This window comes from Gymnogyps californianus, chromosome 1 (assembly GCF_018139145.2).
Source record: "Gymnogyps californianus isolate 813 chromosome 1, ASM1813914v2, whole genome shotgun sequence".
NCBI classification, from domain to species: Eukaryota; Metazoa; Chordata; class Aves; order Accipitriformes; family Cathartidae; genus Gymnogyps; species Gymnogyps californianus.
This window is the reverse complement of record NC_059471.1, coordinates 66,454,158-66,480,491: the sequence shown is the minus strand read 5'-3', so window position 1 is coordinate 66,480,491 and position 26,334 is coordinate 66,454,158. Positions and strand designations below refer to the sequence as shown.

Sequence of the window (26,334 nt, the reverse complement as noted above, 5' to 3'; positions counted from 1 at the left end):
TCAGCTTGCTTTTTTAGCTGGCTACATATAGTCTCTGAAAATCAATGTGACTACAAGCATATTCAGTAACAGAATCAAACACTCATTCCATTTTCTGTTATCTACTTACATTTTATTACAGACTAATATGAAACCATCTCATATTCATACTAGAATTATTTTAATTACTCGTGAGCAAACTTAAACCAGTCTTGAATGTTTATATTTATTGCAAGCAGATTCATGTCTCCTGCTTATATATTCTACATAAGGATCCAAAATGTGACTGAATATAAACAAGTTATATTTGGTTATCTACAGAAACAAAAGTTAAAAATAGCACTGAAAAGAAACTTTACAGTAATGTATTCACACACTGACTCTTTAAATCAAATAAATGAAGTGGTATAGGATAATCTAAACATTAGATTTGAAGGCTGATTTATTTTCAAATAAATGCATCTATAATTGTACAACTAAAAATAAGTGTCAGTATTTGGTGCTGATGACTACAGACATCTTTAATGTTTAATGCACAGATAACTACCCCCCAGCCCCCATACAGCAACTTTCACAGATTCTACTTTACATTAGATCATCAAAGGACGTTTAAAATGCAATGTGTACATAGCACAGAATTTATCTCAGAGACAACGCAGATTAAAACTCTGTGAATTTTCATAAGGTAAAAAATTAAAGCTATATAAACTGATTTTTAGATTATTCTGCAAAGTAGAATCACGTACTTTTTCACTTTCATAATACTTTCACAAATTTCCATTAAAGCTTTTTTAACAGAGACAGTAGCATGAGCACAATGAGCCCACTGGCTTCCAAAATAAAAGTAGTGCAGTTGCTCAATTAAGCTATTTTTTCCTTTTATTTTTGCAAGCCAGTTGGGTCAAGACAAACAGGCTAATGCAAGCAAGGAAGTAAACTGTAAGCTTTTACATTAAGTGGCTGAACAAACAATTATTGTACATGGTAAAACAAAAAAGATCTTTTGCCACAAGCCACTGCAGGAATATATGAACTTCAGTGGCTGAAAAGCTTGAAATACTTTCTAAGTCTTCACATAGATTTGGTTAGCGCTTACCAGTTTCAAGACATTTATAGAAGCAGTTATGGAGACACTATGCTGTTAAAGCTGCAACAATTTAAACAAGGCAAGTTAGGAAGTTATATAGATTTCTATACTTTTCTTCTTTAATTCTTTTTTTTTTAATACATAAAAATCTGTCTCCTTTCAGTGTCCCATCCATAATAAAACATTCTAATGCATTTTGATCTAACTTCTACTTTTTCATCTTTGTATCATCTGATCCATTTACAATGAAACTCCAAGTTAACACCTGCCGCAGTGGACTAGGTTTGCATGGCAACAGTAACAGGGACTGAAGCAAAAGCACATCAAGTGAAACCGAGTTGATGTTTTATGTTGTTCTCCATTAAATGGTCTATTTTAACAAACAAACAGTACCAACTTTTAAAGGTAAAAGTATTGCTAAATCAAAGCAGAAACTTCCACTTAAATTCAAGCATTCTCTCTCCTCCAAAAAATGACATGTTTAACAAAAATTTCCCAAGCACTTATACAGGTGCTTCAGCCTGCATAACATTGTCAATAATTTCTAAGTGCAGGGCTACATGAAGTTTGCAATGAACTGCTTTGTTAGTAGGCAGAACAGGAATGCAGCATTTTCAAAAACATCAAGCAAAAATCTCCTTATTTAAGGCTAAAAGATGGAACTCAGAGAAGTAAAAAAGCAGGAGGCTTTATAGAGTAAAAAAGCAAGCAGTAATAGTATAGCACTGAAAGTACGGTGCTCTAATTGCCGCTATCACAAATACCAACAAAACATCAATAGTTTGGGTGAGACTGACAGAGCAATAGACCTATATTTCTAATTTGACATTCATTAGAACTTTAACATTCAGCCACAACTCCACTCTAAGCTAAATTTAAGTGGCCAAAACTCATAGGTATAAAAAAAGCCTTCAAAACATATACTTAAAAAAAATAGAAATGGTGTGTTAACAAATGTATGCGTAAAACAGATTTATAAATAGCTACAGTATGAAAAATATTTCAGTGCAAAGGCAATTTTAAGATTTCTAAAAAATACATTACAAATAATTTGTTAACTACACACAAGAAATTTGTCACTGCTACTGGTATAAAATTTATACCCATATTAACTTTTTAAAAATATATACACCAGTGTTTTATGTAGGGGACGGTTCTAACTGACCAACATTCAAGTCTGCAATGGCAAGTATATGTTCACACACCCACACCCACACACATATGTAAGTATTTCAAAATGTTACTGCTATGAGGACATTCTTTGAAACTTAAAAGTGCTACATGTTAAATGGTAAAAATACCTTCATCTGTGGTGCTCACCGTTACACTTTTTAAAATTCTCTTATCTTTGGTATACTGAAAATTTTACAACTCGCTTTACGATCTCTGCTTGTCCCAGGGCATTTTAATAATATTTCACTGTTCGTTTCATGCGAAAATCACTCGGAATATTGTGAGGAACATTTCCTAGTAAGTTGATTTTTCTTTTATTAAAAAGTAAATTAGTAAGTAAACTCTTTTGCCTCTGTTTTTTTTTTTAAACACAAAAAGGGAAATAATTTTTCTCTGCCACCCTAGTCCATTTGAAACACAACTAACAAGGTCTTGGCCAGATCTTCCAATACAGGCTGCAGCTCCGATTCCAAATATTTTTTTTTCACAATGAAATAAATTTTTAGCTAATGTCCTCCCAGAGGTATTTAATGACTATGGTTATTAACCAGTTCTAACCACCAGGCTGAAACTGATTGAAATCAGATTACTCCTTCAGATATTTTTGCACCCCAAAATAAAACACTGGACTAAAGAAACAAGACAAGGACACAGCTAATAGTTGAATTAGTGCAAGGTAACATAAACGTAGCAGAGAAAACAGAAGTGCAAGTTGGCTGTCATTCTTCAAGTAATTCAAACAGAATCCTTGCAGTCAAACTAGTTCCTATATCACAACTACGGTTCAACTGTTAGTAAACAGCCGTGTGCCACCTCGTGGTTTGCTTGCAAAAGTTAACAGTTGTGTGCTTTGTAAAACATCTACCAAGCCGGTTAGCCAGTATTTAACCATACAAACACACAAAAAATCAAAATTAAGAGGATGAATCCAGAGAGTAAAAGATGCTTATTTGGGAAAACAGCCTTTCTTCTTTTAAGGAAAAAAAATGTGTCAAAAAAAGCTTACTATATAATACTTTCTGCTATGCATATTTTACAATCACGGGGATAGGAAGTGGGACCACCGGGTAATCTGCATCTTTGACAAATTCACAAAGACCTTTTAGGCAAAATGCTTACATTCAGTTTTTGAGTAGATACCAACATTGATGATATTCACCTCTTTAACAGCCAGCTTGACTTCATATAGCGTGTACATACTCTACACAAGGATTGTTTTGCCTATCTTTCTACGGGGGAAAACTAACTGAAAACCAGACATAGCCCTGATTTGGCCACTTACAAGGAAGTGAACATTAGAGAGTGTTTCTTGAAAGCAGATTTGCACAGAGGAAACACCAGTTTGTTCTACAGAAAGAGCAAAGAAAGAAAAAGGACAGAGGAAAATCAGAAACAGCACTTGTTAAATATGCTTTAGGAGACTTTCATTGGAGATAACTGAGGTCATTGCTTCTGGCTGAAAATTAAAACTGTTGATCTCAAAATGTAGGTCACTGACTGAAACTATACACTTCAAGTAACAAAGAAAATGACTAAAGATGACAGAAGCAGTAAATGCACAAAAGTCTTGACACAGGATGAAGAGAATTTTTAGTGCTACCAGTCTCACAGTACCAGACTGTGCAGATTGTTCATTGCTCCAGTAGTTCAAAACATAAAAAGAGGCCTATTGGCCTGGAAGGGTTCATACTTCTAGCTCTTGATCCTGTTTGTCTGAACACTACCTCAGACAGCAAAAGCCACGTATAGTTTAATATATTTCTGTGACATGTTTGTTTCCTGAAGAAAGAAATAAACAAAAATACAGTTTTTAAAGGCTTGACTTGGTGTTCTGTCATACAGACGTTTCCAAACCTGACCCACTGTAGCGGTAGCCTGCACTGGAACGGCAGTGCTTATTTGAATAGCCAAAGACAGATGGAAGTACTGAATAATCAACACCTCTCCAGTGCGTAAACATCATTTTTTTAGAATGAGAATTAGACCTTCTTGCTGGGGAATTGCTGCAGTCACTGCTCCTGTATCTTGGGCTTTTCAGACAGGCAAGAGGTGTGAATTCCGAGATGTGCTCCCGACAGTGCCTCGATGCATTCTGTCAAAGGGGAAAAAACCCAAATACACAGTAAATAGATGATTTTGGAGCTAAAAGTCTACAATTGTGTTCTTTCATAGGGCCATTGTGCCCTTGGTATAATAATGCCTTTCACTAGATCACCACTCTGGCTATTTGTTTCATGTAAAGGTATAACCCCTCATGTTGTTGAGCAATCAACCACTTTCAACATGATTAGTTTTATATTAAGACCTACAGAACCAGGCATAATTTTACGTATAATCTCTAAACCTGATAATGGGCTCTTTAGAGAACAGGTGAAGACACAGAGGACTGCTTTCAAGTTTAATTGTTTTAAATCAGGTTTATATTTCATTTTGCAATCTCTCCTGGTACATCTTTTTATCTCTGAACTTCTTTACTTAGGACTTCTTACAGGGAATTTTAACAGATTCAAGTACTTTGCCCTGTACTTGTGTAGAGAGGGAATTCTTTACAGTCGGTTTGTGCTAATAGATGAAAGTTCCAGAGGCTTAATGCACTTGCTTTGTACTTCTAACCGGTATCTGATTTTGGCCTTGCTTAGGTTACATGTAGCATCTATACAGGCAATTTATACTACACATCACAATACTATCTTGGTCTAACAGTCCATTAAAATTTATCTGTACCACATAATCACTCCACACTCTGGCAGCATCGGCACTTCCACTCAGGACTACAGTAACACCGCGGCTGCGTAACAAGACCCTGGAACATGTGCACAAACTAGAAGAAAATTAGCACAGCACTTTCCCCAGTGAGTTTACCTAATTCTTCTCACTAAATGCACATATAATTTCCAGGTATAGAGGTATGGAGGTTATGTGATGGTATTTAAGATATAAAATGCATTATAAGCACGATTCAAATCAATGTTACCAATCACTTTCTCCATGAATGCTAGATAAGCCAGTTAATCCTCTATTCTCAATCACCCCCTTCCTCCTTCCCTGTTAACAGTAACACAGTAGCAAAAGGGACAAAATAAAAAAATAAATATTAATCATGTAACTTACAGAAGTTTGGCTGAGATTTAATATTACACTTTTAATGCCAATCACAAGCTTGAAACACTACTCTTGCATAACCAAGACCAATCAGAAAGCTCTCTTACAACCGTTACTCTTGGAAAAGTCAGCAAACCATACCAAACCACTCACTAACAGTGAGGCCTGCGTTCTTTTAAACACACATATAGACCAAATACCGACATTAATACAGAAAAATGTAGATAATCAGGTAACAGATTAGCAGACTTTGTTTTGGAAATGACGGAGGGAGTAGTCATGCACTGTATGGTAACTATTTTTCCTGTTCTTACAGCTAGAAAGTGAAGCATTTTAGTTACCATACGTATTTCTGAAAATAAAATAATGTTTTTTTCTACACATAGCTCCAAGGCAAGCGCTTTCAATCTGCCATGCCTGAAGCTACTCAAGAAAGCTGGGGTTTTCTACTACTACTTGTCTAGCAGTCATTAGAAGTAAATCAAAAGCACCCCTCAACTACCTTGAAGCCCTGCAGCCCACACCAGCACATTACATTGCATTTGTCCTCTTCACATATTGGTACTTTGCACCTTCACTTAATTCCTCACGTGCTGCTTTTGGGGTCAGGAGAGCATGAAGGGACTGGAGCAGATACGGCATCTGGATGGGAATGTATTTGAGTAAAAAGTGTACCTTCTTACTTATACTTGTTCGTGTAATCAGTGGCGTGGCAAGGAGATGATGTAAAGCAGAGAAGTTCATTCTGCTGCCCTAGTGTTTGGAGGATTTAGGAGCTCACCACTCAAGCTGCTGTCTCAGGTATTTGGCAAGGCTACCACACTTCTCTCTTGATCCGAGGCAGCGATGCAGCAATGCATCGGTCTATATGGAACGCATTACTATGGTAGACACTGTCAGATATACAGCCCCAGTCTCCTGACCCAAGGTCCTATTCACAAGTAACTCACTTCCTTTTGTATGGTTATCTTCCTGTTTTACCATCTGCATTTGGTCTATATATGTATTCAAGAGCATGAGAGATGATGGATAAACTGCTCCTGTGTGAGAATTACTTCTGACTTCATGTCATACTTCTACATCATAGTGTAATGGGAGTACACTCTGCAATAACGACTGCAGTTCTTATAGAAGAAATGTCACACAACACCTATACACAACACAATGTATTTACAGGACTTTAATATGGGTATATGATTCATCATTTTGCCTTACATAAGTAAGTGTCCGAGACAAAAAGAGCTTACCTGTGGCATGGAACATCTCTTGCAAAAACTAGGCTCTCCAAGTAAAACATAATGATTTTGTATGAATATTGATAAAGTACATCAAAAACTCTGGAGGAAACAGTTGATTTGTAAATAGTACAGTTCACCAATAGAAATTAATCCAAACTGGCAACACGTACAGTACTGTTACCTAGCTTTGATCTAATTATGGCTCGGAAGCTGAGAGATTTCCTTCAAGAAGTGGCCCATCGCTGTTCGCCAGTGCATTTAGGGCTGTTTTATGTCTCATACTCTTCTGCAAGGATGAGGAAAAACAGTGAGACTCTCGCTGAATACAAGAGAGAAAGGTGAATGAATTGTACCGTTTGGTACAAATGTAACTATTGTAGCAAAGTCCTGTAAAAGTGACGGATTTTCTGACAGATTTAAAAAGGAAAGGTTATCCAGTGTAAAACAAGGTTTCTATTTCTTGTTCCTGAGGTTAATCCTTTGAGCCACTCTGAGGATGTTCTAAATTCCATTTCAAACTCTGTTAAAAATACTTAATTACTCTCAAAAGCACTTAACTGTACCATGACTAAGTACCGTGGGCTGTGTGTCCTGCCCCTCTGACAATAACCTGTACTGCATGGGAGAGGTGCCCGTGATATGATGAGGCCAAAGCGATTCCAAATTAAGGAGGGGACGTCCCGCTTCACTACTCCCCAGAACAACTGGTACACTGAAGGGAGTGCTACACACGGAGGCGATGGGGCCAGTGCTAATGAAGGCTGACTTACAGCTTAGTCATTACACCACAGGGAGAGAGGGCAGGGGAGTTACCAAGGTAACTTCTTCCACGGGATTCAACTATTGCAACAGCAAGATCCATTTCTTTGTTTTCCATAGAAGAGGAGCCCGACACATGACAAAGGCAACAGTTTGCTGGTGACCAGTTTTCTAAGAGCCCTGTGCAGTTGTTCAACAGCAGCTAAGCCCATTGAGGAACAGAAGAATGATGAATCCCCAGAGAGGCTTCCCCAGGCAAAAGTACCACTTCGGGTTTCCCCAAGCGCAGCAAAAGGGTAGAAATCTTGTAACGAGGCTGATGGGCCAATCTTGTGACTGAAGTGAAAGTGAAGTACAAAAACATCAGTCAGAAGCAAGGAGAAAAAGAAAAATATTTCTTAAAAAGGGATGAAAGCACAGAAGTTATTTACAGCTCAGAATCGAAACACTTGGTATTTCAGCTACAAAATATTTGGGATTGCTGAAACACTGTCAATCGAAGTGACAATTATAAAAATGAAAAGAGGGTAGTTTAAAGTGAATTTATATTTTCCCTAACAGAGCTGCTGAGCTTCTGCTGTTAATGAAAGAAGAAGAAAGAAAAAGGAAACATAATCAATTAGTGTAGATTGGATATATTAGAAAAATACTCTATTGCTTTTTAAAAGTAAAGGCTGAAAGAAACCTCACAGCTGCACAATTTCCAGTTAAAGCACAAAATTCAGCTTCTTTCATGGAGCCAAAGAGTCACTGCGACTGCATGTATGAAAGACATGAGCAGATTTTGACCAAAATTACCAAAAGACAACAGATTCCTCCAAAGCTTTTGCAGAATTAATGTTTTAGCCCAAGAAAGACAACAGTTCATACATGTGTGTATTTATATAAATATACATGCACATATATATACACATATACTTGTATATACATATATGTACGTGTATACACACATATGTATATGTGTGTGTATATATCTATCTCACTGAAAAGTTCTCCCAAACAAAACAGAACTAGATCTGGAATGTTTAAAAACCTCTGAATGATAATGATGGTAAACAATCACCCACCACACACTGGAGTGACTCTCAAATAACTGAAAAACTTGGAAGCATAAGAATTGCTTCAAAGGCTTTATGCAATCTTATTGCCTAAGGAGAAGTAATTTAGTAACCTGGGAGGTGGCTGCTGGTCCTATGTTAATCTTGTCAATTGTTCCAGAAGCCCTTTATTACAAAGAAAGCAATATAGCTTATAGGAATGCAGTAAGTTTAAAAATAATTGGTTACAAGCTCAGTTCAAACCAATCCTAAGGCACTTAAAAGCCAATTTTAGCCAGAATTTTCAATAGTGAAAAAAACTTTGTGTATTTTCCCTGACTTACGTAATTACAGTCATTTTTATTGGCTATACATTTTTGAAGGAGGAAAGAGGAAATGTATTTTTTATCTTAACCAGTTAAGAAATAAAGAGATAAAATCTGCAATGGAAACCAACAGTCTCCTAGTATTAAGTCAAAAATAGTTTTCTTGCAGCCTGTAGGGAAGCCAACATTTACTAGCATTTCTTCTACTTTTATATTATATTAAATGTCATATACTTCTGGATCCTGAGCTGTTTTCTTTCTAGAAAGAGTACAGAATTTCATAAAATGGAATATAAGGAAAGCTCAGTTTCAAAATGCATGCTGGAAATAACTTATTAATAAAAAAGTTGCATTTTCTTCTATCACAACAGAGCAGAGATATTAATATACTCCAAAGATCACTTAAATGGCTTCCAGTACCACATTTTCTGTATGACGCTAGTAACATCAGCATAATCAGAATTATCACTTCTTTGTGTGGCAACTATTCCATTTACTCAGGTCCAATGCAAACATGACATGCATTCAGCTACAGACAGACCAATGATTACAATGGGGATCTATGAATCCTAGATTCTTGAGGCAGAAACATTATGTAAAATTCAGTAACAACGGTGACAAAAATGATAGTGACAGTGATGGACTGTGACAATGATTCATAGAATCTTTGAGATAAACAAACAGAAGAAGGAAAAAACTATACTAAAAAGTATTCTTTTTCAAAATATAGTTGACGTGAATCAGAAATGGAGATAATGAGTACAGTAAATAACTTCTGATGATAAACTTTTTACTGTCCTTTGAATGAAATGGCCAAGCATGCAGAAAGGCAGAAAAAAGTCACCTTTTGTTCCATTAGAAACTTAGACTGCTTGAAGTCTGAGAAAGCATAAAGATGGTGGACTGCTCAACAGAAAGGCACTGATGTTTAGTCTGATTTCCCCAGAAGATTGTAGGAAGTAACCGTGCACATCATTTATGTTTAAAGCAAGGTAGCAGTTATTTAGACAAAGCGGATTGGAAGACAGGAAGAAACAAAGAGAGGGAAGAAGAAACACAAGGGATATATCTGGTTAAAAGTCAGAGATTTTCTAGTAAATACTAAAAAATGAATATTGCCAGTGTTAAGCCCAAAGTCTGCTTTACAATTGATTCATTTTCCGGCGCTAATACACAATGTCTGTAAGAAATGCTGTAATACCTTTGTTTGGGGCCTGTGTTTGCTAGCTTGTTTCTTTGCATTAACCCATCCTCATTCTCTCTCTTTAGACTTTTAAATTAAGCATGCAGAACCTATATTGAGATCAACTTCTTCCACAAGTAGCATATATGGCAAAGAGACACCCATTAAAGATATTGAAATAGAAAAATGCTAAATGCTGATCTGCCTGGGAATGCTCTTCTGCTATTCTTTATTCTTTCCTGTCCTCCTGAAGTGGGGCACTTTCACAACTGTATGTTCAAGGAATACAAAACAACGGCAAGGGGTTTTACTTTGCAGATATGAGAGAAGAATTTTTTACCTTTGCCACAGGGGAAATTTTACTTTCCTTGGAAGTAAAGTTCCTTTATTCCTTTCCTCTTAATGCAAAGTATCTTCTCAAATAAACATCAAAATGCTAACTAATCCCTATACACACTGTTGCTGGTAACTCATTATTTTAACCTACTAGCAGTTGATGGGCTGAAAAGGGCAAGGGCAGTAACATTAAGTTTTAGGTTCAACATCTCTACTGTCCTTCACCTTCTAACACATATAATATATGAAGGTTTGTTGGGGTCAAAAATACAGGTAACATTTTCTATTGAGGTTTGTTTGATGGCCCCAGAATAATACCATGCTTCCCACAGAACCTAGCTTCCCTTTCGGCCTCAGCAGAGCAGGTCTGTATTTACACAGTAGTTTCTCCTTTTGGGCTGATCTGACGAAAGGAGACAATAGATTTTAAAATACTCTTCCCATTGGCACAGCAAGGCACATTTATGTAGAAATAATGTATCAGAACAGGCAAAATGTAAGTTGAAATATAAAAGAGGAAAAAATTATTAATAGAATATGAATAAGTTTTAATACCCGTGGGTTTGTAACAGGCACAGCATCAGTATAAAATAGTTTCCTAAGAAAGTATTATATTGCACAGATCATGCAACATGAACATCGGCATGTAGGTACTACATATTCCTTACCAAAATAGTATATATTAATCACATTTAAGTGTATAAATTCTAGATTTGTTCAATAATAAACACACATGCAGTTGTAGAGTCCCTTGGTATAGGATTGCAACTGCTTGTGCAAATCCCTACTTTAAAGGGGATTTCAATAAAAACACATGCTCCCTTCCTACTAGTTTTATTTTGAGCTTAGGTTATTTTAGCTGATTTTCCATTTTAGATAACTATGCTCAGCTTGCATGGTAAATGCTAAAATGCCCACATTAGAGTTTCATTTACGCAGTAAAATGACTTGGTATGAAAGATAATTACTTCAATTCAGGGGTGGGGGCAGTGCCTCTGAATACTCCACAACAGCAGGAACAACTGCTGTCCAGGCCAATGTAAGTGCCTCCTATCTACCCCCATGGAGATCCCAATCCTCTTGCCCTTCTTATCTCCTCAAATCAGGAACCATGTTGTACCTGTCTCCCACCATCCTCATCAGCTGATTTCCCTGTGGTTGCTGGTATGGAGGCACAGGGGTTGCCCCAGGATTCAGGTAAATACCACCATGTAAACAACAGGCAGCATCTTTCACCATACCGCTCAGAAGTGGCTGGTATACAACCAGTGATATACACCATAGATGGGGAACCTCTAACCTTGAAGGAGGTCTAATTGTTAGAGACTTGGATACAAAAAACTAACTTCACAATGAAAAATATTTTTACCTGGATTCTTTCTGTTGCTGTAGGCCACAACTGCCTGCATAAGACCTTCTTGAGAACATCTGGAAGAAGGCTGACAGTTATGAGCAGAATTATACCCAGCCATGCAGGACCACTAGACAGCATTTGCATGAACACATAATACATCCTCTGATAATTGAGAAAAGGCCTAGTAGGAAAAAGATTAAATAGATATTACACTTCAATACACAAAAGAAAGACTGGCAATGTTAAATATACAAATTATGAGAGTGACGAAATACTTCAGGTTCAACTTCCCAGTTTGTGGGAGTTCACCCATCCCAGTTGCCTCAAAAAGAGATCTAAACATGCGCTGACTAGAGATAACTACCTTCCTCTTGCCTTCCAGGCTGCAGGAACTACTATGCTGTCCTCCCTCCCATGCTGCCTCTCCCCTGCAAAGATAAACTAAGTTACATTCTTATCCTGTTTATGCTCTTCCATCTACTCCTTATCTTGCCCCAGATATTTTCCACCTTTCTTCTCAGTGTCCCACCCATCGCCTCCCTCCTCTTTCCCAACACACACTCGTTTGTTATGTATCCTCAGAGTAAGGCTCGCTGACCACACCTTTCTTCATCTCTCTCAAGCTCTCCTAAGCATCTTTGATGGCTTCACGTTACGCTCCCTAACCTATTCACCACATTTTTATCTGCCCTCGCTTTCACTACCTTCAGTTCTGTGTTTCCCTGTATCTCCATGGCAGTCGTGTGGTTATTAAAATGCCATCACCGTACAGGAATGGGAACCAGAGGCCATGTTTACTGAGAGCAAAGATCAACGGACAGTTTGTAGCAGCACTTCAGCGTAAAGCCCTCCTACCAGTAGGGCAGTTTCCTGCTAGTTTCCAAAATTTGACAGAAGTCTTTGCATTCTAAAAAGGTAATCAAGTTAAAATACATTGCTGCATGTAAATAGTCACATCTCTTAACACAGAGCAAGGCTGGCTGGAAAACATTATCAGGGAAAATGTCACTTCTGCAAACTGTTTTCATTCTGATGCTGAAGAAACTGAGATCTGATCTTACTGGGAAAAAAAAAAGAGGCTACTGAATATCCAAGGAGTTGACGCTTATTTGCATGGGACACACTGAAATACAAATCCTTACTCCAAATTAAATGGCATCTTAATCACCATCCAACAGTTAGCCTCTGCTTTCTCTCTGGTCCCTCAAAATGTTTACTTATGTATACAAAGTAGAACAGCTCCAGCAGAAGAGGTTAGAAAAGATAACCTTGTAACTGGGCACTCTACAAAACGCAAACTCAAGTTCCTGATGGCAATCAGGCATAGTAAGAACTTGAACTTGTTTCCACCTGATCTTCTTCCCAAAAATTTCAGTTTCAAGTACACAGAATCTTTTAATAGAAAAAAACCCACTTTCAATCAGCTATGTACATGAGTTATACTAATTCTTAAAAAGCTTCTTACCAACGGTAGAACAAGTAGGTGCTCAGACATCTACAGTAAATCTACTTTGCTAAAAAAGGGGGCAAATAGTGAGCTCAAACACAGGACTCCTGGTCATCCACACAACTTCAATGTGAGTTCCACTCCCTGGCGCTAGTTTAGACTGCTACAGCTAGTTCCCTCCAAGACAAGCCCAGCAGGTGGGTGGCCAGCCCCAAGCTGCATAGACGTGACCTACGCTGTGACATTTTGCCTCAGATAGGCAGCCTCAGCTCCTTGAACCAACCCTTGGTTGCTTTTGACCGACACTACTGAGATAGCCCCAGTGTCAGTCTGAGGTCTGATATTCTTCTCCTCATATTCTTCTTTAAGAATATTTTAGCAGACATTCAGTGAAATGTCTGAGCATTCTGACATAATTCAGAGCTGAGCATTCTCTAATTACCATTACTGATGTGTTCAAAATGTGATTGCTATTGGGAGTTCTGCAATATATAAAAGCTAAATTTAATTCTGTGTGGGACAAAAAGGTGAAATATGTAACAACTTTATGTTTCTGAAATAACACTTGCAATGCAATTTATATTAGGGTTCATACCAAATAATTCCTCCCCAGAGCAGAGAAAAGATAATGTAGAATACCAGTGATCCCCAGATCATGAAGTGATTTATCCATGTCCAATAGTGTGTATCTAGTGCAAGCTGAAAAAAAACCAAATGAGATTATATGGTGTTATTACTATTTAGAAGCAACAGAATACTCAGCAGGAGATGAAATAAAATTACATCATTTGAAAAAAGGGAAAGGTTCTACACAAGATTAGCTAAAAAACATTTTTCAATTTTGAGCACAGTTAAGAAGGCACAGATAGCAAAATCTGTATTTAAACTAATTTAAACTAATATGACAATGTATGGTTGTAGAGAGAAACCGATACAAGTAAGCAGCAATTAGAAAAAAAGCTCTAAGAAAGTTTCAATGGACAAAATACAGCATACCTTACCTTCAATGTAACCGTGAATACAAGCACAGTAAACACCAGTGTTCCAAAGGTCCAGTTTCCAAACACCTATAAAAAATGGTCCAAAGCAATTACAGATAATATTGTCCACTACTTTGTGAATTGTCCAGAATAAACCTCTTAAAGCTATGTATTGCTTTGTATCAGAAACTGACACTTAAGCAAAACCACTGAATTCTTACATGATCTATCCAGTGCAAAGTGTTTTGGTTTCTTGCCCTTGTGTGTACACAGCTCAGATTTCATACAGACAAGAAAAAACCACAATCAATGCACTCAACCCAAAGTTCACAGGTATATTTCTTAATAAAAATCAAGTGTAAAACAGTTAACAAATCACTGAGATTTACAAACGAACTGCACTGATTTCATCAGTCTTCTTGGACATCATCTTTTCTCTGATCTCCCTTCTCTGCTGTCCTTGGAATCCCACAATTTCTTGGAGGTTCAACAGCATGTTATACAGACGAGTAACAGTACAAGAAAGAATGTGATAACCATCAAAGCCATGTAAGTACATAAATGTTCTACAAACATTTTAAGATAAAACACTTGTGAATTGTGGTTGATTTTCTCCCCACCTACATAATGAAATAAAAACACTTCAACTTTTCAAGTGGGCAGAAATGATCATTGATGCCAATGGAGGGAAGAACTGGTGGTGAATATGGTCACAGAGGATTGCTTGGACTGCAGCAGCTATGAGATGACCAGGTTCAGGATCCAGAGAAATGTTGGGAAAGTAAGCAACAGAGTTAGGACACTGTATTTTAGGAGAAGAGACTTTGTTTGATTCAGGGTATTGCACCCATGAAAGAGAAGGGTGCCCAAGAGAGCTGAATGATTTTGAAAGAGACAACTGCTGAGATCTCATGAACTCTCTTCTGCAGGAAGACATGGAATTTCAGCAGAAGACCCAGTTGGCCAAGCAGGACATTTCTCAATGAACAAAAAGGCAAAATGGGAGCATGTAAGAGATGACAATATGGGCAGGCAGCAAACAGGCAGCATAAAAGCATTACTTGGGTACAGGGGAAGAAAATCACAGACGAAGCCCAGCTCGAACTAAGATTAGTGAGGGGCATTGAGGGTGACAAAAAGGATATTTACAGGTATCCTTGTTTCAAAGGGAAAATGTAAGTCCGCTGATGGAGCGGTAAGACAACCTAGTGGAAAGTGTTAAAGAAAATGCTTAAGTATTCCATACTCTGGATATTAGTCTTCACGAGAAAAACCTGCTCCTTGCATTTAACAGCAAGGCTTGGGAAAGAAAGAAGCAGCCAACAGTGTGGGAGCAATGGGTTAAGGAGTTGTTACGGACAGAGAGCAGTGGATGCAATCTGTTTTGAATTTAGCAAGGCACGTTGGTAATTGGTAAATTTTCAATTTCGCAAATTTTTGCTTCAGCACCCATTTTAACAATTTGGAACCTAACTCGAATCATCTTATATCGTTTATGGTATTAGTGTTACCTGCAGCCCTTTTATCCCCTTTCCTACTTTTGACCTTTTCCCTGTTCCATAACAACATGTTGTTGCAGTAAACCTTTCAAATCTTCAAATCTTTCATTGACTTTTTCCAGATGTGAGTATAATTTAAATACTTGGAAATAACCATCAACACCAACTAGCATTCATGTATCTATGAACTCACATATGTATATGTATCTCTGACTATTCCTGAACACTAACATTTTCAAGCCTTTAAATCTAAAATTGCAACTCAGTATCTGTAAGTTTTATACATACACACAAGCATGCATGCTGAACAATGATGAATTCTCTAACCCACTCTGACACTCAAGAGTCAGAATGCCTCATCAAACAACACAGTTTATCATCAAATATTAACATGGGTATCTAGTTGTAGATATAAACATTCAAAATTTGGAAATCAGGCACTAGTCTGGCTTTAGAGCTTTATCAAGAAGAATTTGATTGAATGTGTGCAACAGAAATAGACTAAAATTTCAAAAAGGAACCCAGTCAGAATATTTGCAATACAAACCGTTTACAAAATGTGTACAGGTATGAGAAGTCTAATTTTCAGGACTATAAATATAAGTTGATGCAGAGTATTGAACATCTAACAGAGCACATCATGGTACCAGGAAAAGAAGTGCTGCAGTGTACAGTTATGTCTAATGGCAATTCATTCTATCCTTAGAAAAGCTCTTTCTAACAAGTGTTCTCTCACACACTAGAAGTTCATTTCCCTGATGGATGTCACAAAGATGGTATTTAATAATATTTGAATACTGCATTTCTAGCAAACTTGTACGTTACATATAGGCAACAAAATTGTGCACAGTTTATTTTCTTTCTCACTTTGAGGGTCTTTTCTAAAGCCATCCAAGCACTTTATATAGCATAAACTGTAACAAATTTTCTATAGCAGAGAGTCAGCAACAAAATGTAGGTTACAGAAAAGCATAGAACAAAATAACAAAATGCAAGGAAGCAAAAAGCCTACTTATTTTTTAAAGTTCATGGCTCTTTACCACACCTCGTATACCTTAACATACCTTATACTCTATGTAAGTTCTTTATATTTGAAGTATTTATAAAGTAGCAATAAAGAACATTTCTATCTATAGGTTTAAGTGATATTTTGACATAATTGTAGGAAATATTTAACTGTTCTTTAACAGTTTAATTAAAGAACAGTGAAAGATGAAATGGGTATCATGACAAATCCACAATAGTCTTACCATGTGAGTGCTGGTTGTCATTAGCTGAGGATAGGAAGAGAAGCAAGTAGCAAAAAGAAAAAAAGCACACAAATAAAATAGACCAAAATATCAATGGGTAAAATAAATAAAATGCAAAAGTTCTTAAAATTTGCATTCATGTGACTGCAAAGCAAGTAGAGATAGATTATTTTAAGCTGCCATATGTAAAAAATAATTAAAATATTAAAAAGCTTGTTATATTTAAGCTCTTTATCATCATTCATAACTACTCTACCAAGAGTCTTTTGATATGTTAATCAGATATTCATCAGATGCATGTTAAGCACGAAGCAGAAAAGTTACTATGTAAATTCTGAAGGAATATTTAGAATTTACGATATATTTTTCTCCTAAGTTGTATCTAGTCCTACACCTCTGTTTACTGATACACAGAATTCCTATTGCATAGTTCAGAGTTTGCTAAACAGATAACCCATCTATCTCACTATAACTCATAGAACAGTTATCATCTGTGCTGGAAATCTTGAAGAAAACAATTAAAATTACGTTCATAGCACAATCGACATTAAAAAAATTACCTTTGATTGACTGATCAAATCCAACACTAACCTGTCCATTGCTGGTCACAACTGTGTTGTCAAACAAGAAATAGGCACCAAAGAAAAATACCACAGCATCAAACACTCCTAGGAATGTCCAATAAATAAATGCACGCCAGCGCAGCAAAGCATTCTTGGCAACATCTCTGTGTAAAATAAGATAATGTGCATTCATTATCAGCGTGTTCAAAAATCCTAGACAAATGACGTCACTCATATTGTTTTTTGAAGGAAAAACAATTAAGAGATTGCATGCAAAACCACGGTATTTCCACATGACAACTGTCTACCGCTTCACATCCAAATCCTTCCTGAACATCTCCTCATATTTTTTTATTTAATTTTTACCAAACCCTTTTAACTGCTGCCTGTAATTCTGCTTATTTCAACTGTTTGGTAAATTCCCCTGTGCTGCACCCATTTACTTTTCAATCTTTTTACAGAAGGTATCTGTTTTCCAGTATTTGCTGTGCATGTGATGATCCACTGTAGATTTTAAATGGAAACGCTAGAGGTCTCTGGAGACTTTGCTTTATTTCCCATGGGGTACTTTATACAGAATATTGTAACAAAACAAAATATCAATTTTATATGGAACATGCGAAACAAGGATTTTGCAGTTGAGTTGAAGCTTCAGGTCAAATTGGATTTCTTGAATGTTTTCCCACAAAAAATACAGGGATTAGTCAACAATAGAACTGTTCACTAGCATGCATTTTCTTATTACAGAAAAATTTAAATATTACAACTTCAGTTCTAGCCCACAGAATGAGTATATATCAACTTGGCATATATCATAAAACACACCAGAGTAAATCAGAACACAGTTAAATGAAAACCCTGAATTACAGAAACATTTACTACCAACCAGTACTTTCACCATATGCACTTTAAAGACTGTCTGATGACCATATGAAGTAATTTCTCCCTGCAGATTACCAATATACAATGCAAAACCATACGGGGCTAACAATAGCCTCATCTGGCCCAGAAGAACTGTACTATTGCCCAAAACAGCTTAGCAATAGACTCTGTTAGTTATCAAAAACCACATGTTTTTGACCAAATAACCTCTGCTAGCTTTCAAAAACCAAAAAGGTCTTCTGAATGACCATTTCTAAACTGAAAACATTTAAAATATAGACGAGAAAATAAAAAGGGGGGGGGCGGTTGGGTTTCAACAGTAATATCTTGTATTGCTCTTCAATTTCATAGGTAAAAACTTCATTGCATTGATTAACCTTTGGGCATCTAATGTTACCTCTCAAAAAATGTTTTCCCTTTGACTATCTACTGTTACCACTTGCTAAAATGTACTGGGTTTGCAGCTACAAGAATCAAAACTGGGCACTGTTCCTAATTTAGACGGCCACGTGCAGTTAATTGGCAAGAACTGTATTTCAAGTGGCTAAGAATCTAAACCAGTCACAATTTCAATGCACAGAAGTGAGTTCAACAATATGCAGAGGACAATGCTGGACACCACACAGAATACATTCTATGATACCACACTCTACCACTCAGTCTTCTTTTCTTTCAAAATAAAACATGTATATAGAAGAAACAGTATGTTTTCTCTTTTTAAAATACTTCTGTTCCCCCGGGTTGGAGGAAATAGAGTACTAAAATAAATCATTTTCATTTGTAGAACAGTAATTTCTATTTTGCTCTCACTCACTCATGTAGCAAATGAATCGTGTGGATTGTAGTATGTAAACAGACATGTAAAAATACATGCGTATCTATTGTAGTTTATAGACTGTGCATGTGGTCTTCAACCCTTCTGTTGCAGTGTATCTGATGCTCTACTGCAACCTTGTACAGCAATCCTGAGGACGTTGGTTGTAACAGAGATAGATTCCACAACTGAACAGTCAAACTTTGGGGCATAATGTATTAATTTTACCTGTATAGGGAAGGCTCTCTCTTGAGCGTGTCTGCACTGACATGTTGTTCCATTAGACCGTACAAGAGGATAGGAAGGGAAGTGAAGCTGATATTGTACAGTGTTAGATATGCAGTATCGTATAAAGTCTGTAGATGGAAAAGAATTAGATCAGCTGGTTTTAATTTTAAAACACAATCCGCTGCATGACACTTGATTTAAAACCAATGAATCAACTTCTTCAGAAGAAACAAAACTATATCCCTTCACAATGGAGACAAATATCCTTGAACAGCTGCTAACTGATGTAAGCCACAACTCTGCACTTGTACCCCATTCATCTGGAGGACAAAAGGTCAACTAAAAGATCGATTTAATAGTCTGGTCCACGTATCGGCCCCTCCTATCATTTCAACTGTAAGACCAACTCCAAACTACCCAAACTGAACAACAGTAGATTTCTGCAGAGGCAGAAATTCCTCTCTGGCACATCCAGCCCCACTTTTATCTCCTCCATGTCTATGTAACATGGAGACGTGCAGGGAGGAAGGGGGAGTACTCCAGAGGTTCTTCAGTTATGGGTGACTGCAATGTGCTGTACAAAGAAACACCCCAACATATCTTTGATTCTTCTCCCCTCTGAACTACTTTTCCATGTATGTATCATCATTGTAACTAGCACTCAAACTTACCACATCACCCCATAAAAAGAGTTGTTTATGTCCCAAACCCCATTTGGTGATCATTTATGCCGTAAAAATTGCTGTCAAAACCCCCTTTTTGATTCAGAATTATATTTAGCACTTAAAAGAACAGGAAATTTTACAACTCAATTTTCATCAACAGATTTCATATCTGAATCCTAATAATGCTTGAGAAAAACCTACAAAGTTTTCAACGGTCATTTGAAATTAAAACCAAAACAGACCAAAAAAAATAGTTCTGTCATTTTTAATCCTCCTGGAGCTTTCTTTTGAGACATTCCACAAATTCAAAGCAACACTACTATTTTCTCCCAATTAAATCCTCCTCTTGTCTAATTTAATCCTGAAAACTTAATCCTCCTTTTGTCTAAGTCCAGTCATTCATTCCTTTGTTTTCTGCTCCCTCATTCAGAAGAAAGAAGAGGTAGATTTTTCTGCACAAATTAGACAAGAGCAAAGGGGAAAAGCAAATAAACAAAAATTTAGAAAGGAGAATACTGGATCCTCTCCTGAATGATGGCACTTTTCTGGCGAGCAGCAGTTCACACTTCCTCTATCTTTCCACGTTTATTTTTCCTTTTCAACTAACTGAATGCTGCTATTGGTCTGAAGTTTGCAACTCACACCTGCACACCCCAGAGAAGACTAGTTTATTCTTCCGTTTTCATTCTGAATTCTAAAAATGAACAACTAGTTCAACTACTTATCTTTCAGGATTGCCTCTGTCCATGTTCAATAAGCTTAAACCTCACAGACATTTCACTTTGCATTGCCATTTCCAAATTTTGGTTTCCTGCATTCTTTGACTTTGAAAATAACATTGCTTTTATGATAATTCATAAAATTTATTTCTGTAACTTAACTGCAATTGCCACTAAAAACCATATGAACCAAAAGTGATGCTCTTCTTTTTACAATGTGTAAACTAACCTCAAAATTTTCTCAGCTGAACAGCCACAATGTTAAAGGATCCATTTTAAAAAAAAAAAAAAAAAAAAAAAAAAAAAAAAAGCCAAAGAGAAAATGTGGCAGTGAGGGAAAAAGAACAACTAACCTGTTGTGAAAACCCACAGAAGAACTGATATAAAAACTGAGGAAAAATGAAGCAGACATTCTGAAAGACAAAGTGACACAGTCGTCAAGTGAAATACAAGCACTAATTTTTATGCTGTACAATGCTATAGCTATGTATATCATAGTGTTATAACACTAGTAATAGTAAACATTGCAGGAACAGTAGAAAGAGCTGCATACATTAAACATCAACATTCTCATCTTACAGTAGTACTGTTAAGAAAAATACTTAAAATATTTTGAAAGCAAACTTATAAGGCTACAGTTTCAAAATTCAAGGGCAATGAATTCTGCGATCCGGGAGCACAGCTCAGTTAAGGCAAGACAAATAAGGTACAATCCACAGCAGGACACAAACTGTGATAAGCAAGCATGGATACTCTAGTTAGCATGGTTCCCAGCAAAGTAATTTTAAGATGTTTCTAGCTGTGACCCCAAACTTCATCCTCTCCTAACTATACATATAGTCAAACACTAAGACCTTGAATTATTTTCTGAAGGTTCCTTTCTGTAACCTTCCATTGCTTACTGCAAGAACTTTGACTGGATCCCAACATTTAGACATAACAAAACTGTCTAAACACGGGGATGCACATTATAAACTTTCTCCACCTACACTATCCTAATGATTTTAGAAACTAATGTAAATTAAGTTATGCTAAGTTCTCAAATACTATTTCCAACTTGATTTAAAAGGCCACTGTAGAGAGAACCCAGAAGGTACTGAAAATAAGTAGAACAGTCTGTGATGGAATTTGTAAGACAGGAAAAAAAAAAGGACAAGGCAAATTTTGCTTTTAAACATACCACAGATTACAGAATATATGTATATAAAAGCTCTTTCAATTCATGGTCTGGATAAAAACAATAATCCCATTTCAGCTTTGCATCTGGCACTCAAGAAAATCTCTTTATGGAATTATTGCTTTTTTGTACCATTGACTGTGCAAACTGTATATAGTTAGATATTACCATGTAAGTTTTTGAGATTTATGTAATTAGAACAAGCATTCTCCTACCTTATAAAAGAAGTATTGCACAAGTTCAGATATCCTAACATAATAAAAATGCCCATGAACAAGCAACATTTTTTTCAAATGTTTAAATTTAGGTATTGCATAGTCACTGTTTCTTGCTGCTTGACGACCTTCTTTGCCAATGATTCCTTTAAAAAGAAGTGATGAAGCTGTTTAATAACTGAAGAAATATTTCAAAGATACAATCATTTGAAAAATTATATAATAATGCTATGATATTGATCAAATAAGAGATCACCACTGTATCTCATAAAATTCCTGGTGTAAATTCACTAAAAGTTGTCTATAAAATGTATAACTTGATTCTTGAGACTGCCTGTTTTTAAGAAGTAAATGTTTTTTGTCATTTCACTTGAATTAATATTCTAAAAAGCACACTTACCTATACCAACATGTGCTTCTAGAATCATACTGACATCATTTGCTCCATCACCAATGGCTAATGTGATAGGATGCTCCTTTGATAACTTAATCAATTTTACAATCTGGAAAAAAATAGTGTTAAAAACTATTCTCTGTAATGGTTTGCTTATTTTGCATGAGTGTATGATTAATTAAAAATGACACACACAGTTACATAAGAAATTCTGAAGGGACACAAAAACAGTATTACCCAATGCAACTACTATGCATAAAGATCACAGTAGATTCTTCATATTAAAAGAATAACATTTTTCAAATACTTTCAAACTATTTTGAGAGAGACGGACAGGAGGAAGGAAGAGCAGAAGAAAGGAAGATGCTGTTAAGATTGCTTAACGCTGTGTAAGTACATTACCATATTAAAAGGGTTCCAGAGATAGAGCGTACAATTTCAAAGAAAACCTGAAACTAAAGACTGAAAGATTCTGCTTTCTTAACTGTGCTGAAATTTTTTCTTACTATTTAAGAAAAGATAATAGGACTCTCTATATATGTAAACACTATTGACATAGAAACTGTCCAAAAACTTGACTTCAAATCTCTCCATTATAAATGATCACCTCTGTAAATTCGGTACCCAGTCAGCTGCAACTGAAAACTTCTACAAACTTCCAGACGGTTAAAAGTGCTGGCTAAATACATTTGTTAAAATGAATAAGGGCTACATATGCTGTACCTGAGCACTGAGAAAAAGACGTGACAGTTTGAAAGGAAAAAAGAAGTGTATATTCCAATGTTTGTTTACTTTAAAAGTTCTTCAGCTATATTGAGATGTTTCAGTAATGGAAGGATATGTTTTCACTTGATACAAACTAGTATGCAGCAGTCAAGAAGTACTTAAAAATGATAATGCACACATTTTTCTGTCTGCATTCTTCTTTCTTGGCTTCCCACTTATGTTAAAAATAGAGAAGAAATATCACCCTACAGTAATAAATAATGCAAGTTCTTGTAGTATCAACAGATAGTAGACTATTCAAAGCTTGTTAGGTTAAAAAGGAAGCAATTAGTTCGGTTCATTAAATATGTTCATTTATCAGCATGTACCAACCATAAAATTTGCACAATATGTACATAAATCAAATTCAGGTGCACAGCTGGGTGCCATTTTAGCATACCATTATCTAAATTGCTTGCCTGTAGAAATTCTCCCCCTCCCTTTTTTTTTTTACTTTTTCCATTTTAGAAGATACAAAAGTGAATGGTAACGTTTTAAGTTATCGCAGTAAGTCATATCGCAGAAAGTATTAACTTTCAATATTTACATATGTGCACAGCTAACAAGCAATTATGAAATGAAATACAAACCTGTGCTTTTTGCAGAGGTGCCATTCGACAGCATAACACTGCACTGCAGTTCCTGCAAATTTCAAGAAAGAGCTCTCTGTAGTTACCAGAGCTCCCATCTTGTCTTGGTTTCATTATTAATGATAATGCTGCTCCATCAATAATTAAGCCATAATCTTGCATATCAGTTGAAAGCCTGTTCAGGAATAAAATATAAACTAAGAGTCATTGTAAAATTCTCAGACATATTTAAAATTTGGCAATAGTTCTTTTGTGAAAATTAATTAATGAAAAAATGAGTATGGAATACTGCAAAATTAATATACTTCTAAAGGAAATTCCTCGTATAGGACTGCTATTTATGACATTTTAAAATTCTAGATTATGCTGAAAACGTTCAGTGCTTCACCAGTTCAAAGACAGAAATCTGATACCTCAGTGACTTCACCAGTGAGTATGAGTGTATAATTAACGACCTTTCAGTTTGGTTTGAAAGGGCTCCAAGAACTGCAGTGAGGTAAATTGAGTTGCAGGAATAAAGTTAGTTTTGTGGTACATTCCATAATATAGAGAAAAAAAGTTAAAGGGAAAGGCCTTTGGTACTCTGAAATCTACTTTGATGAGGAAAATAATCTTTTTTTTCCAACGGTCTACATTTAAGGAAGTAAACCATGCTTTGAAGGAACCATCTAAAAGAGACTTGTTGGCCTGGAGAGATAAGGCCACTGTCTACATTTACAGTATGTATACTTTGTGTTTAGTGTGGTGGCTAAGTCCGATACAGGTATACCTGTAAAATACAATAATTATATATGTCACCTATAATATTACAATATATTATTATATATATTAATCTATTACCAGTATACCTGTAATAATTGGGGCATTGCTAAAAGTGTAACTGTGGTCGCATGAAGCACAGTTTACCACAATAACATATGCTGAACAATGGGGGAAGATGGTCCACACTACAAGAGCAGTTTTCTGCGGCACATCCAAACTAGTTATTTCAGAGCACCCTTGCCTTTGCCTGCAGCCTCAGACTCCAGCTCAGCAGTGAGTGTTGTATAAACATACACTGAGGTTTATTTTTGCCCTAGTTTCAGTGCTCCAAGGTTATACTACTGTGTGTGGGTTTTCAACAAACATGGTTTCACCAGGACCAATGTTTGTGAGGAAAATACCATATTTATTAATATTAATGTATTTTAAACATCTCCATCTTCACTACTAGAACACAAGCTATTTTTGACAAATAATATAAAGTACTGTAAACTATATTTAATAACAGTTCACAGATATTTTCAGGACTTTGTTACCATTGGCACAAATAGGGCAACGCCATTAGTATACAATGATATCAACCAAAAATGTATTATTATGAAGTTCAGCCAATGTACTGAATGTTTGATGTATTACAGTGAAAGATTTTCAGCCTGAATTTGAACATCCAGACAGAATCCTGCTTTTACTATCTTAGCACAGTCTCCAACTCTGGAGCCAAAGACAAAAAATTCTGATGAGTCTTAATGTCTAGAAAATTGGCATTGCACAAAAATTTGAACAAACATGTTTAAACATACCTTGTAAGACCTGTGGGACTTAAGCTAAATGTGGTACAGACGACATAGAGAAATACACTTTATTTAACTGAATACACAAATGCTCTTGATTAGATCAATGGTGTTTAAAGTGTAAGGAGAGCTAAGAAAAATGCTCTGGCCCAGAGTTTCAAGCTGTAAGGCTGAGAGTTATAGAAACTCTCTGCTAAAATAACATCACAAATGCTTGTTAGCTTGTTGTTCCTTTACTACAAACTTACTACAAATGCATATAAAATGTACTTGCTAGCTGGTTCCACGTCAAAAAGAAAAACAAATCAAATATGCACCATTATGTCCGTAAGACCAGTAACTTATTTTCTTAAAATCTTAAGATGATAAAAATGTTTTAGAATCCAATTCTTAGGTTTTTACAGTGGAAAAAAGAGCAAGTAAAGTGTACCAGCTACAAAGCTTCAAATAAGTAGCCTAATTTACTACCTGTATGAGGCATAATTTACATTATACCTGTTTTTTGCTTTTTAATGCCATTTTCTATCTTATTCCATGTTATGTTTCACTTCTGTATACATGACATCTATCCTTCTATGGATATTCAAAATACACAGAAGTCAATGATTTCTTTATAATTTAGGGCACTTTAATTATTTTTATGCACACCAGAAGATTTGGTACTACTCTGTCTGTAAATGTAGCATAATATTCCCTAGAAAAAGGGCCGTACAGTGTTGCTCTCTGTGGCCTTGGTCTTATCAAGAAAGTCACATCACATACTAACTCTGATTACAGGAATATATCATATCTGCTTCCTTTTTAAAAGTTAGAAACAGTATTTTGCTTTACAATCACTTTTTCCAAGAATAAATATTTTTGCAGTGGAAAAATATATAATTACAATGTCAGTTGTGATTTTTCTTTTAACAGTTAAAGCAGTACCAGAAATGAGATAGAGAAAGAGCCATGACTGTGAAAATTTAAACTTATATGGAACAAACTTACACTTAATTGCCATACAGTAATTCACACTTTAA

General features: G+C 36.0%; 1 protein-coding gene across 1 annotated transcript in view; it reads right to left on the bottom strand.

Moving 5' to 3' along the window:
* Window positions 1–26,334, bottom strand: part of ATP11A (ATPase phospholipid transporting 11A) — a 133,730-nt gene continuing 107,396 nt past the window's right edge. Inside the window, exons 20-29 of the mRNA XM_050896599.1 lie at window positions 23,763–23,937; window positions 22,414–22,516; window positions 22,014–22,159; window positions 20,975–21,034; window positions 19,238–19,365; window positions 17,342–17,477; window positions 14,023–14,088; window positions 13,617–13,720; window positions 11,590–11,755; window positions 1–4,331 (exon numbers count right to left, since the gene is read on the bottom strand). Coding sequence (XP_050752556.1) covers window positions 4,074–4,331; window positions 11,590–11,755; window positions 13,617–13,720; window positions 14,023–14,088; window positions 17,342–17,477; window positions 19,238–19,365; window positions 20,975–21,034; window positions 22,014–22,159; window positions 22,414–22,516; window positions 23,763–23,937 — 1,342 coding nt within the window. The 3' untranslated portion in view covers window positions 1–4,073. The remainder of the gene's footprint in view (window positions 4,332–11,589; window positions 11,756–13,616; window positions 13,721–14,022; window positions 14,089–17,341; window positions 17,478–19,237; window positions 19,366–20,974; window positions 21,035–22,013; window positions 22,160–22,413; window positions 22,517–23,762; window positions 23,938–26,334) is intronic.